Source organism: Pollachius pollachius, assembly GCF_949987615.1.
Source record: "Pollachius pollachius genome assembly, chromosome: 1".
NCBI classification, from domain to species: domain Eukaryota; kingdom Metazoa; phylum Chordata; class Actinopteri; order Gadiformes; family Gadidae; genus Pollachius; species Pollachius pollachius.
Genome location: NC_136934.1, coordinates 26,070,823 through 26,087,588, shown reverse-complemented (window position 1 = coordinate 26,087,588; position 16,766 = coordinate 26,070,823). Strand labels below are relative to the sequence as shown.

At 41.1% G+C, this 16,766-nt stretch overlaps 1 protein-coding gene across 1 annotated transcript in view; it reads right to left on the bottom strand.

The window, feature by feature from the left end:
• Positions 1-16,766, bottom strand: part of cfap251 (cilia and flagella associated protein 251) — a gene marked incomplete at both ends in the record, with an annotated part of 52,855 nt that overhangs the window by 1,070 nt on the left and 35,019 nt on the right. The window contains one exon of the mRNA XM_079731249.1: positions 437-665. Coding sequence (XP_079587375.1) covers positions 437-665 — 229 coding nt within the window. The remainder of the gene's footprint in view (positions 1-436; positions 666-16,766) is intronic.

Here is a 16,766-nt window from a genome sequence, read left to right as displayed (position 1 = left end):
TTTTGTGCACCCACTTAAAAAGGATATGTAACCCTAACCCTATCCCTAGTGACTATCACTTAAGCAATTTGTTTTCTCAAATACCGGCTCAAGAGATGTGACAGCAAACTAAATCAAAGTTGCGGAACATGCAGAGGGGAATATGGCAGTTCGTAATGTGTGCATGGCTAGTGGGTCATTGAGGGAGTGAAGTCATCACCGTATACCCACTACAATAAACAACGCTCACATCTTCAAAATTTGTTGCAATAGTTCCCCATTTGAATTGCTTTATTATTACACATGTTCAATGTAATCTTGTATATACTCTAGTTTCCATGATATCAATGCTGTTTGGAACATGTCCTGTGCCTTTTAGCTTTGAGAACTGATCTATAAGCATAGAAATGTACAATGATAGTGTATCCTTATTAGGAAGCATGGGTGCAGCCAGTACCTCTGGCCTGAAGAAGTTCCAGAAGTTGATCTCTAGGGATGGCCAGCTGTCCCGACCCGTCCCAGAAACCCAGGACCCTGAAGCTTTCTGCCAACTCCTTCCTGGAGATGCCGAAGGCGGGCCGGTGGTTGATGTACAGCCTGAGAAACTCTGCCAAGTCCACCTCCTTTACATACTTACCCGTTTCGGCATATTTACTGAACTTGACTTCATTCTGCATGTCTTCGAGCTAGTCATAAAAAAAGATATTGAATGTATTATTTTTGGAGGGTTTCACATGAACTGAAATCCAACACAGAAGTTCAAACTGCAATCTTGATAATTCTAGACCACAAATTCTTGAATAACCTTGGAACCAGTTATATTTATCCTGATTATAATGGGGATTTTACAGCATTATAATCACAACTAGAAATCATACAATACATGAAGAAATTGTACTTGCACTGCCATTACATGCTTATGTGTGCTTATATTGGTATATAGTTTGCCGTATGTGTGCGTATGTACACGTATGTTTACACACGTATATGTATGTATGATTATACGCCTGTTAACTATCTGTATAGTGAGCCCTGGCTGCGCTATGAACCAATCAAACATCCGTAGCCTATGGCTTTGGATGTTTGAGTATGTATACGTATGTTTAGCGATGTCAATGTTACTATGTATACGTATGTATGCATAGTTTGTATGTGTACGTATCTATGAGTATGCATTTGTAGGTTTAGCTGTGTACATATGTGTACGTATGTATGAGTATGTATACGTACTTATGTATATGTCAGTGTTTCCCCTATTTGCACCGAGTAGTTATGCTAGGTGCATAAATATGACCGCCACTGCTGAATTTTTGTTTTTAACAAGAGGAGAGGAGAGCTTCATCTTATCTCTTTAAAAAACAAATGTTATATTATTTTGCGCTATGTATGCTTCATATCCAGGTCAATTCACACACTTGTGAGTAAAGCATACAAACGGAGAGGAGACCTCCTTCTTATCTCTTTAAAAAAATAATGTCATAGCCTATTATTTTGCGCTACTGACGCTTCATATCAAGGTCAATTCACACACTTGTGAGTAAAGCATATAAACGGAGGGGAGAGGAGAGGAGAGGAGCGCTCCGTCTTATCTCTTTAAAAAAACAATGTTACATTATTTTGCGCAACGGACGCTTCATATCAAGGTCAATTCACACACCTGAGTAAAGCATATAAACGGAGAGGAGAGGAGAGAAGAGCTCTGTCTTCTCTTTAGAAACAAATATTATTTTGCGCTACGGACGCTTCATATCCAGGTCAATTCACACACCTGTGAGTAGGCCTAAAGTGAACGGTGTCTTAGTGAACGGTGAATTGCATTGAATTCTATGAATTCAATGCGTGTTTGGATTCTATCTATTGAATCCAAACACGGCAGCGTTTGGGTTTCCTACTCTCCTCGAACTCCCACAACAAATACAGCGCAGCGATGGTGGTGATCTTAGCCATGTTTGTGGAGCAAAAGAAAAATAAATCTTGGGCGGGCTCATCTAGCTGCGTAGGCGCGTTAGGCGCGTTGAACCATTTTTATGACACACAATGATCAGGTTAGGCGCGTTACACGCGTAATCTTACGCGCGTAACGCGTTCAGTGTGGCCGTACCTTTAGAGACACACACACGCAATGGCTCCGCCATTCTCTTTAAGACACACACACACACACAGTTTTATTCCATTTCGATTTTAACATTTTGAACTACTACTACTTCAGCTACTACTACTTTAGCTTCTACTACTTTTTCAGCTACTTCTACTACTTCAGCTACTACAACTTATACTTCAGCTACTACTACTTCAGCTACTACTACTTTAGCTTCTACTACTTTTTCAGCTACTACTACTACTTCAGCTACTACTACTTACACTTCAGCTACTACTACTTCAGCTACTACTAGTACTAATTCAGCTACTACTACTACTTCAGCTACTACCTACTAGCCTACTTCAGCTACTACCTACTAGCCTACTTCAGCTACTACCTACTACTTCAGCTACTACTACTATAACTTCAGCATCTAATACTAATTTAGCTACTACTACTGCTTCAGCTGCTACTAATTCAGCTACTACCAATACTACTTCAGCTACTACCTACTACTTCAGCTACCACAAATTCTTCAGCTAGTACTACTACTTCAGCTACTACTTTAGCTACTACTACTACTTCAGCTACTACTACTACTACTACTACTTCAGCTACTACTACTTCAGCTACTACTAGTACTACTTCAGCTACTACTACTACTTCAGATACTACTACTACTTCAGCTACTGCTACTACTTTATCTTCTACTACTACTTCAGCTACTACTACTACTGCTTCAGCAACTACTACTAGTACTTCAGCTACTACTACTTATACTTCAGCTACTACTACTACTTCAGCTACTACTACTACTGCTTCAGCAACTAGTACTACTACTTCAGCTAATACTACTACTACTTTCAGATTCTTCAGTTCAATTCATTTTACATTTCTTCATTTTCAGCAATGCTTTGCGCTTTTCATTCAGCCTTGAGCATTCACACGCATTTTTTGCAGGAAATGCAATTTCTAGTTAGTGTGAATGCTGTAGCATTCACATGTCTAGATATTGAAATCTTTATTCTTATTTTTATTATTCTTCCTCCCGTTTTTTGGTCTTCAACTCCTCTGCCATACTTTCAGCTAGAGAAATCATTCAACTATTAAAACGTTCAGCTCTTTAACGACATGATGGCTATTATTCAGCGTTTTTCAACTCTTTCAACTTTTTAAACTATTCAGCTTTTTCCAATTTTTTTTAACATTGGAGTCAAGGAAATGGGATGAGTAAATGGGAGGACGGCTCTGCAGTCCTCCCATTTCGTCTGGTACTTCAACTGTTTGAGACGAAACTCAATCGATTTTCAAAAGTTTATCTTCGTTCATGGTTCTCAACCATTTAACATATCTAAACACTTCTATCTTTAATAATATCTAAACGTAATTTTGATATCATTTAAACTTTCTTCATAATCACAGTTTTAGTTTCAAACCATCATATTCTACAGTTGGTCCCATTGAAGCCGTCTGCCCATTCTGAGATTTAAATTACTTAGGACATCGTAACTCGGTCATGATGTGATGACCGAGTTACGATGCGAGGAGCAACAGGTGGAGTGAGGAGGAAGGTTCAGGACATGCTATGTGTGCTATGCACACCAACTAAATTTGGTTATGCAACAGGCCGTTTCCTCAATTACGCCTGTGCGTGGCTTCTTCTCTGACACCAGTGGCTTTTCTTCCTTTTTCTCACGTTCCCCAAAGAGAACTACCACTTTGGACAGAATTGTAGCAAGGAGGTTGCCACGCGCATCCCAGACACGCTGGAACTTTCATAGTCGCGCAGTCAGTACATTCTATGAGAATAAGGATCTCTTGCTGGAATGCTTTAATACTATTCAAGTATCTCCAGAATTTGATGCAATCTCAATCAGAGAGGAAAAGGGCTACTGCAGAATGCTGGGTGACAAAGAATTCCTTTTTTATCTTGAGCTGTTCCATACCATACTGTCCCGTGTAGATACACTCTTTGCACAGCTTCAGAGGAGAAACATTGATGTAGTGCATACTCAAAGGATCGTAGAAAACTTTGTCAGCTCAATTTCAAAATTTTGTGATTCAGTGCCTTCTATTTCTGCGCAATTCACTCCTGACGCGCCTCGACGTGGTGGAGCCCCAGACTTGCAGAGAATTGGATATGAAGTGTGTGACACTGTAATTGCCAATGCAACAGATAGATTTACATTTACTGGACACTTGGCTGCGGCTGTACTGTTGTGAGCGTTTTCCTGAATACTGAAATGAATAAGATTTCCCCACAGCAGCTCTCGGAAAGGCAGTTGATGCCTATCCAACGTTGAGCAAACCACATCTGCAAACAGAGCTTTCTCTTCTTTATGAGAACCCTGACTTCAGAGCATGCAGCAGCGCAATGGCATTGTTTCAGCTTTTTAGTAAGAACAACTTAATGGAGGTGTTTTCTGAAACGTTGAAATTACTTTGCATTCTAATCACTACGCCCATGACTACAGCTGACTCAGAGCGATGCTTTTCAACGCTCAAACGAATTAAGACATTCCTAAGAAATACTATGGCCCTGGGCCTCGTTTCCTGATAATGATGGATCTTCGCTCGTACGATCATTCTCACGATGGATCTTGCAAACCATCATGATTTTCTTTGGAGTGTTTCCCGAAACTCCTCTTAACATGAACGCGCGTTCACTGCACTCACGAGGTTCGTAGGATTGTAACTGTCCACTGACACGGTGCTGAAACGGGCTATGTAGGAGGGGGAGACGCAGGAATGTCGCAGGAAAATGGGGTTAAAAAGGGTTAAAATATCTCCCCATGAAGGCCAACAGCAGAGTGGCCTACGAAAAGAATAGACTGCAATAATATGAATGCTAAAGATATTAAGACACAATTGATTAGGCCTATCTGATTCCGCATAAGGTTTCATTGATTGGCGCGCACTCTCTAGTCCATATTGTTGGGCAGGATGGAGTAGGCTATAGGTCTTTTTACACTGCCGAGCTGGTTCGGTCGCAGCTTGGCATGCCCGGCGATTTCCCCTTCTTATCTCAAGTTTCCTGTGCAAAACTGAGAGGTCAAATCCCCCGTTCATCACGGCCCAGGCTTTCTTGGTTCACTTGGGAAGGCGGGGCTGCGCACGGAGTCTCTGACCTCTTTAGAATAATTTGTATTATGCATACTCCCAAATGTTTTAATTTTTTTATGAATGAAGACACGCGCATGCAATAATGAGTTCACGTCTGAGTGTAGACTACAAACGCGATTAACTATGGTCAGGGATGTTCGTTACTGTCTAGACAGGGTCCAATAAATAGTGAACTTCATCACAGCCTCACCGAAGCGCCTACAGTGCTTAATGCAGACAATCGCAACAAAAAACGCCTGCAGAAATTCTCAGACACCCGCTGGTCTCAGCATGATGCATGTCTACAGTAGCCTATGTCTTCTGTCATTGATCAATATGAGGACATTTTAACCACGATGGTTGAATTAAAATCAGAGGGAGACAGCAAGTGCAGCTCGAAAGCAACCTCCCACACAAGAGCAATGGAATCATTTGATTTTATTATATGGCTTGTGACGTGGCGTTTGATCGCTACATTTCGGCTGCGCGAAATTGCACCAGCTGGGCATTCCGTGGTATTGGATGTGTTTTAATAAAACGCATCCAATACACGGAATGTCCGCTGGTGACGCCACTGAGGCTATAGTAGGCTAACGATGCTCTTAGCATCCTATGAGTACCCCTGGAGTCCTCATTAGCTACGAGCGTTTTCACGACGCTCGTTACCAACGATGCTTTCGGGAAATGGTGTGAAAAATGTATGATGCTCGTATGACGCATTTCACGATCCACTTAGGCTAACGATGTTTTCGGAAAACGGGGCCCAGGACAGACTGAACGCATAGACAGTGTTGTCCATCGAAAAGCGACTGACACAGGACATACCTGATTTCAACAGAGTTGTTATTGAGAAATTTGCACACATGAGATCGTCGGGCCAAGTTCCTGATAGCTTGATTGATGATTTCTCATAAGCTATGTTCGTTTGTTTGATGCAGGGTTTATACAGAAATTCTTAAATTGAATTTACTAACTTTTAATACCTATTTTAATACCTTAACCATATTTTTTAATACCAGCACAACTTCAATAGAGAGAGAGACCATAGGAGTTGGATTAATCAAGATGTCCCAACGGGACTTGGTCCATCCAATCATTATGTTACAAAGTAGACATAGACAGAGAGTGCCAGAGAGAGAGAGTTTTTGTGTCCAGTGTTGAAGTTAAGTTATAATTACCTCGTTATAATTGTTATTACTGTGTAAAGGTTTTACATGAAAAAGTACTGCGTAGTAATAGTTCCACACAACACTAGTTGCGTTTACATGGACACTTCTGATCCGATTCGATTTCTAATCGGAATAGATCTATTCCTATCATGCAATCCAAATGTACTGTATATAGGCCTATGGCATAAGTGGCAAAAGTGGTAAGCCTACGTTTGTATGTCTCTTGCGCAAAACCGCTAGGTTGGTCTGGACTTATATGATATATGTTAGGGATAATGTTCTAGTACAGAACGCCGGTCATTATCGGGTAAATAATCCCAGACAGGGCAAACCGGACCATGATTCGAAGCGGAGGTGTCTTGCTTCGCCCTGAAGGGTAAAACTTTCGATAATGATCGGCGACGTTCTATACATTATTACACGGCTCCTTGCCAAAACGAAACAATATCTTCACAAGGTGTGTCATTTTACAATTACCATTCATAGTGTTGATCAACAAATTCAACCAGTGTACTTTCTAGAGAGGGATTATCATTCTACGTCACTCCCCGCTCTACAAGCATGTCATTTACAGAAAGACGAGAGCGACAAGAGCCGCAATCATGTCTTGTTGTGCGGTTGGTTGCACAAACCCTTTTAATAAAACTGATTATCCCATTTATTCTACTTCTTGCTTCCCAACATAATAAAACAATTCAAATACTTTAATAATTATGCTTTTTCGTATTCATATTGCATGCTTATTAAACGTAAACTCTGAGTTTATCTCGCTTAAAAAGTAGCCCCTTTAATTACGATCGATCAAACATGTTTTTGACACCTTGAAGGGCATTATCCCGCTTATACCATGGTCACTTGCCAAAGAAAAGAAATGAAGATCATTCATTTATATTTTCATGTGTTTTACAATCCAAATATAACGTTTTTTACATGAATAGGACGGACCTTAGCTACGACTTGGCAACGGGAGGTATTCTAGTCCGCTGATCTATGAGCCAGAGAGCTAACGTTATAGATTGTGCATATTTATTATTCGAAATTCATCCCAGCCTTTATACCACAGATACTCTAGGGTCTATAGCATATAATTGCGTTGTCTGATTACAGTTTAATTCATTTTTCACAATTTACCAGCTATCGTTTTGAAGAATAATCACTGCGCCATTAGTTTCAATGGAAATCGCGACAGTCGATAATTTCAACATAAAGTGTACATATTTATAATTCAAAATTCGTCCCAGGCTTTATATCACAGATACTCTAGGGTCTATAGCATATAACCACGTTGTCTGATTACAGTTTAATTCATTTTTCACAATTTACCAGCTCTCGTTTTGAAGAATAATCACCGCGCCATTAGTTTCAAGGGAATCGCGACGTCTACACTTTCAACGTAAAGTGTACATATTTATAATTTGAAATTTGTCCCAGCCTTTTTAATGGCCTTAATTTGGGCTAATTTCATTTACTACCTTTTAATACCCTTAACAACCCTGCGGAAACCCTGTGATGTTGCCAAATGCGTTCTGTATAGGCCTGGCTATAGTAGCCTATCTACGTTTTATTTCTACTTTTCATTAACGTATTTGCAATGCACTTGGTAAGCTTATAGTATTGTAGTGACCCTGGGACATTTAAAGAGTTTGTATGTTATGTGTTGCATTGTATTTCGTTGTCCGTTATGCCAGTTGTTCTATGTGCATGCATTTGAATGTTCTTCTTGTCAATAGTGTGGGGGGCGAATCATCAGGTCAGCCGGGGGTGGGCCTTGGGAGAACTGGAGGGTGGGGGCTTGCACGTTGAAGGGACCGGGTTGGGGGTTGCCCGGGTAACCGGTCGTTGTTAGTGTGGATTTTTGCCGTTGGTTACGGGTTTCAGTGACCTGGTTTTTGTATCATTAAAGGTTCCATGACATGCCACCAGGTGTGGGCTGATTAGCCGTTACCAGCCGTTTTGGAAATCTGTCCCTTATGATTATCACAGGTGGGCGTGTCCACATAGATGTGTGCTGGATAGATCAGTCTACCAGCCTACCAAGTGGACTGTAGCAAACGTTGCTCATCTATCCGTCACACATCTAGGTGGACACGCCCACCTGTGATGTCATAAGGGACAAATCTCCAAAACGGCTTGTAACGGCTAATCAACCCACACCTGGTGGCATGTCATGGGACCTTTAAAAGTTCCTTCAAGTATTCATGACTGGACATCATTGTGTGCAAGGTCATTACAGTATGTTGTCTATTGACAGAAAAAAGACATTCGGATATTTTTAGGAATTGTTAAGGCATTGTCGCCCTTTTTTTTTTTCAGCAGGTATTTGTATGTACTTCAGCAGATTGTTAAAATAAAATATTGAGGAATAACTTCCCTATAATGTTGAATTTGTCCTTTGAAATTTTTGACTTTGCAGACCTAGTTGTTGTTCCCATTGCACATAGGCTATTCTAATTAGCCCGACATCATATGACGAGTTTTGCGGATGGCACTTCAAAAGCGCGCAGTAACATAAGGCTATTCGTATATTCTTAATTCGTACTCACCATTAGATTAGTAAACATGTTTTAATGTAGCTCAAAATATACATGTTAAAAAAATATATAAATTGTGGGTGTGGTAATACGCCAGTAGTTTCTGCCCCACCGAAATGAAGGGGCAACGCACTTTCCTCCGAGCTTAATGCCACCTTCAAAACGGTCGGAGTTTCCGGGAGGTTCGGACCTTAAAGGGGCCCTTTTATGCCCTTGTGTTTACTAAGACGAATGAGACAAGTGCCAGAATCAATAACCTGCATGACACAACATCCAGGCCTAGAGCCTGTGTGTCTAAACACACAGTCTACAAAATATCTACAATATTTACAAGTATGATTATGGACCTGTGAGGCACACAACAGATGAAGAGTAAGTAATTTTGGCTGTAAGCTCCTACTAAACAAAACCAAAGCAATAATATACTATTAATATTATTATGTGATTTGAATCAATTTACCATTAAAAGAAAAACAGAAAAAAACTATTAGGCCGCGAGCTACGGGGCCTTACCGTGCACCCCCACCTCCCAATGAAGCCAACTATCTTTTTATGTTCAGCATGGTCAGACCATTCAAAAACAGTTGGTTTCGTTGGGAGGTGGGGGGTGCACAGTAAGCCCCAGTATAGGCCCAGCCTATAAGAGGTTATTGTTGAAAACAGTTTAACAGAAAGTTCTGCTCCTTGTCCCTTAGCCGTTTCAGGCCTCTTGCCTATCGCAGCTTTGTAAGCTGGTGTTGGGGATATTTAGGACATAGTTGTCGGGTCGTCATCCCGTCATGTGTGGTGCAGCGGATACGGCAGCAGTTCCCTTCTGGTGACTACGTAGGCTTCAGACCACCTCTTGATTGAAGCCGGAGACGTGACGGGCAACCAGCTCAGCCTTTGGAGTCTGTGTATATTCCGCTGAAAGGTCTGGAGGGATGGGGATAGTCTTCATTTCCTCTTCAAATGATGTTGGGTCCTCAAAAACCTCCATGAGCAGCCTCATGAGTTCATGTACATAGTCTGGAAGATATAGCATTAACATACTAATGAATGTAGCCATTACAATCTGTAAACTGGTGTGTGTGTGTGTGTGTGTGTGTGTGTGTGTGTGTGTGTGTGTGTGTGTGTGTGTGTGTATGTTTAAAGATTATCTTTTACAAACTTACTGAATATTGGATCTGTTTTCATGGGCTTCACAAAACCTTCCCCTATCTTCGCCTTCAGATAGACAACTTTGTAAACAGCCTGCCCTGCAGAAGTTGTAGCTTTCTCCTGTGATGCATTTTCATTGTGGTGCATTGATGCTAGATACAACCTATAGTAAAAAAAAAACACAGCTATTAAACAACACAGAGTGTGCCTGACAATCATTCCAATCAATGGCTTTCACAATTACGAGATGGTGTAAATTATTACCTGCACGACATTCCCATGAAGGGAAAAACCCAATTCTTTGGAGCAAAACGCAGTATCAGACTGTGGAATGACTGGAGGAGTCACGCTCCTCCTCTTCCTCCAACTCAAGCCGTGGTCTCTTGCTAGGTCGCCAGCCTGGGCCCTTTATTGGTGTTGAAGTCAGCAGTGAGTCTGGCAAATGAGAGGTTGTTCCGAAGTCTGCACTGACAGGAGACACCTGGGTCTGCATGGCTACAAATAACAGAAACAAATCGTATTAGAAACTGGAAATAATAATTTAGCTGTTGTTTTTTTTCCTTTGTACTGGAGTAACACTGCAGAGTAAACCTTGGTTACCCATCACACATAAAAGAAGCCATTTGCAAATATAAACCATATCCTATTTGGTTATGAAGTTATTTAGCAGATGCTTTTATCAAATTGTTGGTAGAAAGTAATTATGTGATAAATGAATGTGTGTATAGCCCATATTCTAGCAACATCAGCAAGGGAGAATGTTTAAATAGATTACTGGACTGCAGATTCAAGGTAAACCAAGAAAAAAAAAATACGACATCCCAATACACAGGAAAAAGATGCTCACAAAGTTTTGTATGGATTGCATACTGAGACACTAAAAACTCATAGTGGCTACATAGGCCTACCTTTGCTTCTTACATGTGCCTTTAGCGATCCCATGGACAACTTTGGGCTGACTGATGTCGACTTCAACCGTGCACTTTGTATTCCCACAGAATGCATTCCCATCGGCGAGTTTGTTTGGGTTCCTGTCGATATAATCTGAGGCGTGTCAGTCTGGTATCCGACGTGTTGGAAGGGGCGACGATGGGCACTGCAGTCCTGCTAAAATTATCACACATAAATCATGACGAAAATTATTTTACACATTACAAACTAACATCTGAAACAAGAACTGTGACCATTTAACCCACCTAATTGTAGCACCTCACATAAGGCTAAGGCTAGCTCTCATTTTACAGACAGTTTAGAATTGTAGTTTGAGATCCTGCGAAAAAGTTTGCGGAAGATTAACAAGCCGACAAGACTAGCAGCTAGCTACAGAATGAATTATTTTATGGTAGGAAATGGTAGGGTTAATTACCCCAACTAACCACTTTTGTTATCACTATAGGTTTACTTACATGTTGAGAGACATATTCACCCATTGGGCCACACAGTGTTGGAACAGCATCTTCCCTCAGAGCTAGCAGCTTCGCAAATCCAGTGCTGCACAAATACAGGTTGCTGAAGCAGCCATCCGTGAAGTGGAGGCGACACAGAAAAAGGCTTGGTAAAGTCGGGAGAATAGGGTTAAAAATGAAATCTTGCCAACGGCTACGTGAAGGCTCTGACTTTGGCAAACCATACAAGGGAGAGGTCCCTTCACAACCAAGAAAACACCTTCTAGTCATTGTTAAGAAAAACTTGCTGGGAGTAGCGAAATCGAACTGTTCTTCTGACTGATAGTGAATCATCTGGTGATGACGCTGTCTTCTAGAAAATTCCGACAGTTTAGACGCTGCTCATCGTATTACTGCCCTCCACAGGTCAGATGTTGAACTCGATTTTTACATACATTCCTGTATTGTGCAGGAACTGCAGAATTGCCTTGAAGATCAATTGGTGGTTCTCACTGTGTCCAAACAAAGTATATAATATATATATAAAATATATAATATATAAATAGTATTATGTCTTTCTGTCCATCTACTTCTCTACTCAAACTCTGTTTTGCAATCTGATCCATTCCCCCCGACCCCAGCATGTCCAGGAACGCAGCAAAAGCTGATTGATGACGCTCTCCCGTTGACTTCCAGCAAAAGTTCATGCTTACGTCACCATGTACCGGAAGTAAAAGAAAGCCGCGGAGAGAATCCCAACGAGCCGTTTCTAGGTAGCTCGGTAACAGTGCTTTGTCATTTACTCCCCCTTGCGGGAATTTTATGGTATTGTAACTTTGCCAACCATTTATATACCGCATTTATAAAGCGCAATAGGAGAAGAAAAAAACAGACAAGCATAATAGGACCCCTTTAAGCTTGGAGGAAAGTGCTTTGAACACTCTGTTGGGCCAGAGTTGTCGCTCAGAGCTTTGTGCGGAAGTAAAAAAAGAAAGTCCTCCGAGATCACGTCACAACAATGGCTGCCCATTTCATTGATAGACTTAAGTGAACTTGCAGCAAGCACTAAGAAGAGAACTTAACAACCATTCTAACATTTGCATTACGATACATTATAGCTTACAATTAAAAAACATCACCGGATAAATTCTCGCTCATGTTCAACCATCGCTAGCAGTTCTAATAACTGATTCATCTGATTAAGCAAAGACATGCAAAGAGGTCCCTGCTGGCATCCATACTTGTAGTTGTTGTATATGTATTTATGTACATACATATATACACATACGTGTGTGTGTGTGTGTGTATACATATATACACACACACACACACACACACACATATGTGTATATACAAACATATATACATACATACATATACACATATCAGTGGAGGCTTCTCCAGTGAGGAGAGGCAGGAAGATCCTCCTTAACATTGTTGAGAATAAAAAATGTAGATTGCCCAGACTACTAATGAATTAATGCCCTTAAATATGACTACATTGATGGCTTTGTATATGTAATGTTCGTTTCCCTCGGTAAAGGGACATTAGCACCCCCTATCTCTTATTGACATTACTTCAGGGAGGACGTTCCTCCCTCAGCCTCCATTGACTCCTATTCATTTCCCCGAAAGTGTCGGCGGTCGGTAAATAGCATGGGGTTCAATGGGAGAGAGGAGGAAAGTCCTCCTCTGAGTGTGTGTGACTAGCTAAGGGATCTGGATCCCGCCTACGTTTGTTCATAGCACATGGCTGCGCTATGAACAAATAAACAGGAGCCCTGGCTGTGGGGCAGCCTGAAGGGAGGGGTTAACCCCTCAAGTCTAGGCTACGAGAACCAACGAACCCACTCAGTCTTATGCCTCGTTTCCACCGAGTGGTGCGCTACTGTTCGTTGCGGTACAGTGCGGCTCTGTTCGGTTATATTGGCATTTCTCAGCCGGGCAGGGCTGCCCGTGGCCGAGCTAACAAGCCTGCGGCCGAGCTGCGGAGCCCGCGAGGAGGATTGACTTGATCTATAAATGAAGACCCTCAATCTTAATTGGCTTAACACCCTGACCAACATTCTGAAACATCCATTAACATCCACAATTGCCTCAAACAATGTTAGGCTTACAGCCCATGCAAATAGTTGTGAAATAATGTTCTTGTTCTTTTAATTGTTTGTTACTCTGACCATTCTGTTTGATATTTTGGAAAGGATGTTAGTGAATGATTCAGAGCATGATGCATTTTAAATGGCATCACTTTTGTTCATGTGTCTTCATTTTTCTTATAACAATTGTAGCTGAAAATAAACATAGCCAAATTACAACCAATAGCTTCCTATTTTGTATTTAGTTTTACAAATCAAGAGTAGACCTGATTTGACTAATTGGCTTTGCATCCTTTCCTTCTGCCCTTGTAGTCTAAGACATGCTGCCCACCAGCTTTCAAAGTACAATGCTGCCACTGATGGATTTGTATCAATTCACTTAATTATCCCTCGTTGCTACTTTGTAGTTCCCCAAAACACCCTGAAACAACATGAGTCTCACATACTTATGCCACCATATGCCACTACCAGTGCAAGCAGGCCAACGGCAACCACTCACGCAGTCCTTCCCCCCTCACTTTAAAAACCACCAGCCGCCACTCTACGAATGGAAATACATTCACCATGAGATCATGTTCTCACTTGCTGTGTGTGTATGTGTATGTGTTTCCGTGTCTCTGTTCTAGTACTACCACTTTGTACAGCTGACAACAGCTAACAATAAATAATATTATTTTTAAGAATAAATGTGTTTCCTGTATGAGATGTGCGTAACTGAATATGGCCACAGGCCTACACTACTGTATGTTGTTATATTTTATAACATCTGTCATAATGGTGGTACTTGGGGAGACAAATATTTTCTGTGGTGGTACGCGGTATAGAACCACTGCTCTACCAGTTTATCCAGGAGGTTGAGCATGAATTCATATGCTTCTTGGTTGCAATTTGGTGGTGCGGTGGCAGCAGCACGTTCACATGCACTATCTGCCACGTCTGTAGTGAAGCGGATAATTCAACATTTTCAAATTTTCCCCATAGAGTGTCCTGGATGAGCCCTTTGACCTCTTTTAGTTCTGACTCACACTCCTTTGCAGTCTTTGCAAGGTCGGCTATTTGCTGTTCTGTTAACACAGCTTCTTCAGCTGTGTCCAGCTCCGCCTCCAGCTCTGCAATGAGTCCAGCCTCCAAATCGTCATTGGCTTCCATGACTTTTTCGGCCTGTTGCTCGAGTTTGTTGAAATTGTTCCTGAGCTCCTCTTGAGACATTTCTTAATGGTTCCTAATGATGCTGTTAACAAGACGAGAGAATGCTTGTTTTGCTGTTGTCTTCTCCACCTTGAGCTGCTCAGCTGATTTTCCAATAACTTCATCAGTCATGATTTATTTTGACTCAACTGTCGCTGTTCTCCAAATATCCTGGTCGGTTTTTCATTGTCAAGTCTTCTAATGTTTTTGTGCAGGTTCCCCGCTTGAAAGGGATCTGATTCATCCACCCCGAAATGATGAACTGGATTTCAATGACCAAAACACTTATTTTCCATTTTTATCCTTTTATTTTGACCGATTCAGCCATTCAATTCCACTTGATTTATTGCTTCAGCCATTTGGATTTTTTATTAGGTCTAAGGTTTGAACAGTTTTGTCCTTTAGCAGGCGAAAACCTTGAAACACAAAAAGAGAAAATATACAAATGACTGTAACGAAATATAAATAACAGAAAATTACACATATCTGTACATTCCAAATCATAGTAACTATTTCATTTTTAAATAATTTAGACAATTCTTTTCATGAAAACTACAGATAATGCCACCGCTGTTACCAGTTTTTCAGCTTAATCATATAACTTCTTTTTAACACATATTATCATATTTATTTCACCAGATTGTCAAAGTGCAATTATCTAAACCAACACCATACATAGCATTAAAAGCATTAGCAATTAGCTCACATTAGCCCTTAACCTCACCATGATTTCTACCACACCGAAGCAGGATGCACTTTACATAAATAGCAAACATCACCATCACCCTTTCATCTTGGTTAACTAACAATACCAATAATAGCAATAATAACCAATATAACCATTAACCAATGTGGTTTGCACACATTTACAAACATCACATTATGACATTAAAGGGTAAAACAGATGCTGTGTCTGAAATCGCGCACTTACGAAAGTGCACTTACATTGAGTACACTTCATTATCCCTACAGTACACTTATAGGCGCAGTGCTCTCATTTCTACAGTGCACTGTCAAACCAGCCTCTGCGCACCTACCGAAAATGAGTTTGCACTTTGACGGTTCTTCTTCGGTGGTATTTTTTTGTCTGCTTGATCATTTCCGTTAGTCGCCTCTATTAGCGATCTAGCAGTATTCACGTTATCGTTCTTGATATCAACTGATTACAGAATTAACACCATAAAAACCCTGGTTGGATACAGCCTAAAACATGGTAGTTGTACTGAAAAACAAACCAAATATGTGTAATTTTACTTACATTTGTAGAGCACGTTGGTCTCAAATGTTACAATGTCCTCCATTTTCAGATTTGAAATTCCCGCCCTCTCTGCTACGTAGACAAGATGGCGGCCGTTGAGGGTGGAAAGTGTCCATCAGTCCACACTCACAAGTTTTAGATCATTTTGAGTGCACCACCGAGGTACTTCCAGTGCACTGCGTTTTAGGCAAACTCTCAGTTTTTGCGCAAAGTGCACTCAAAAAAGTAAGTGTAGAAGTGCGCGATTTCAGACACAGCAAGAGTCTCTTGCTGCCGGCCATGTGGCTAAAGCTAAGCTAATGTTAACTGCAGCAGCAGCAGGAGATTTAAGTTCTCAGTTCCTTCAAAGCTCAGTTCCTTACCGGCTGAGGCAAAGGCCTGCTCACAGTCTCTAAGTTTATACTGCTCAAGTTTAGCCGCAAGTCAACTTCCTGTTTTGTGTTTGTGTCCCCTTTTTAAAGCTCCGGGTGGAACTCGGCAGGGGCATTGGTTCCGCCCACTTTAATTACTCTGCGCTTGTGATTTTAAGTTTGCATTAGTCTATTCATTACAGTTTGACTTGACAGCAAGCCTTTAGCCATATAAACGGGGGTCCCCACAGACAAACGCCGATATATAACAATCATATTTCCAAACGATTAATCATTTTAGCGCCACTCACATGAAATAATGTAACTGTTTAAGCTTGACATGGTGTTTCTAGGTTAAATATTGACGTTTTTTAGGCTCCGCGACATCCGCAATGGTTACCTTTCATGGCCACCTTGGGCTATCACGCTCCAGCCTCACCGCCCAATCTGGCAACACTGCCTGAACATCCTCGCGCTCAAGCCTCAAT